This window comes from Emiliania huxleyi, assembly GCF_000372725.1.
Source record: "Emiliania huxleyi CCMP1516 unplaced genomic scaffold EMIHUscaffold_5041, whole genome shotgun sequence".
In the NCBI taxonomy this organism is placed as follows: Eukaryota; Haptophyta; order Isochrysidales; family Noelaerhabdaceae; genus Emiliania; species Emiliania huxleyi.
Genome location: NW_005198212.1, coordinates 1 through 1,630, shown reverse-complemented (window position 1 = coordinate 1,630; position 1,630 = coordinate 1). Strand labels below are relative to the sequence as shown.

General features: G+C 63.9%; 1 protein-coding gene across 1 annotated transcript; it reads right to left on the bottom strand.

Annotated features, from left to right (window-relative positions):
* EMIHUDRAFT_460822 (hypothetical protein) lies at positions 1–908 on the bottom strand (the record flags this gene model as incomplete). The annotated part of the gene is made up of 2 exons (XM_005766611.1): positions 417–908; positions 1–346 (listed from the first exon to the last, which is right to left on the bottom strand). Coding segments are annotated over exons 1-2 (796 nt in total), but the record flags the coding sequence as incomplete, so codon positions are not given.
* Between the last annotated feature and the right edge of the window lie 722 nt (positions 909–1,630).

Sequence of the window (1,630 nt, the reverse complement as noted above, 5' to 3'; positions counted from 1 at the left end):
AGCTTCCCTCTCCCGTCCCCAGGCCGTGCTGCAGCGCGACGCGGTGCATGTGCGGCGAGCCGAGGAAGCGGTCCGCGTCGTCGAGGTCCACCTCGCGGATGACAAAGTGGTTGGCCGCCACCATCACCTCCCCCTCGGGCACCCGCTGCGCCGCCCAGATGGCGCTCCTCGCCGTCGGGTCAGAGAGGATGTGGAAGACGAAGACCTCGTCCGGGTCTCCGACGACCAGCATCTCGCCCGCGCCGCCATCCGGCCCGAAGAAGCCGTACTGGACGGCGAGGTCGCCCATCAGCTGGACCGCCTCCCTCGCCGTGCAGACGCGCTCCGCGGCGAGGTGGCTCAGCTCCTACAGCCGAATGCCGACGCTCATAGGGGGAAGTAGCAGGACGGTCGTGGCGGCGAGCGGCTCAGCTCGCCTCAATGGCGAGGAGGGCGGTGCCGTTTGGCGTCCCGACCGCATCGGCACGGAAGACCGCCGAGGCGGTGCTCTCGCCGAAGCTCAGCTCGCAGTCGTTCTGGATGGCGTAGCCGTTGAGGTAGTAGCCGTGCGTCGCCTCAACCTGTGGGATTTGTCCGATCGGCTTTGTGAGCGCCTGCCCTGGAAGCGGCAGAAAGGTCTTGCCAAAGGCGTCTCCGATGAATTTTGGGTACTCGTCGATGGTAGGGTAGATGTCTCGCATCGAGCCAGGCTTGTGCCTCGCGGGAGGTACATACGAGAGCCGAGAATCTGAGTCTCCGGCGCCGTCGTCGCTGTGCGAGACCATGGTGGACCCATCGGCGCTCGCGGTGCGGCTGACGCCGTACATGGTGCAGGCATCGGTGGACGAGAGCAGCGCGAGCAGCGCAAAGAGCGAGCGGGGCGTCATATTCTCAGACGGTTGGACGTCGAACGAGCGCTGTCGTCTGACTGCGGACCGTCTGACTGCGGACCGAGCACAGGGCGAGCCGATAAAGGCCGAGCCAGACTAGCGAAAGCAGGTGTGAACAGCCGCTGCGCGGCGATTGAGCGCCTCCCTCTCTCTCCGGCTGCGCGCCCGACCGGTGCGGCCTCCGAGTCGGCGTCTAGCGCGCGCGATAAGGTTTTTGCTCGCCTTCCCTGGGTCCCCGTGTTGCGTGACTCTGTGCGCTTTCGGGCCCGGGGTTGTGCGTTTACGTGAACAGCCGCTGACTTCTTCTGAGCGTGTGCGTCTTGGGTCCGTGGTTGTCTGTGTGAACAGCCGCTGACTTCTGACTATCAATCAATCAATTCTGACTGTCGCTGCTGTCTGACCCTTCTCGACTGTCTGTGCTTGTGCGTCTTGGGTCCGGTTGTGCTTTTATTTACGTGAACAGCCAGTGCGGCCTCCGAGCGAGTCGGCGTTTGCGCGCGCGAGAAGAGGTGTTTGCTCCTGCGCGTTGCGTGACTGTCACTGTGCGATTTCGGGCCCGGGGTTGTGCTTTTTGCGTGAACACGCCGACCGGGACATCGAACAAGTGTGAAGTGCAAGTGAGTGAAGATGAGGGCGGAGTGCATGGAGCATTGCACAATGTTCACCGAGGACCGAGACGACTCTGTCGAGCCTGAGCTCGGCCTCGCCCTCGGGCAGGGGCCGTGTAACGCTGTAAAACCTTCCTGGGTCTGTCTCTCACA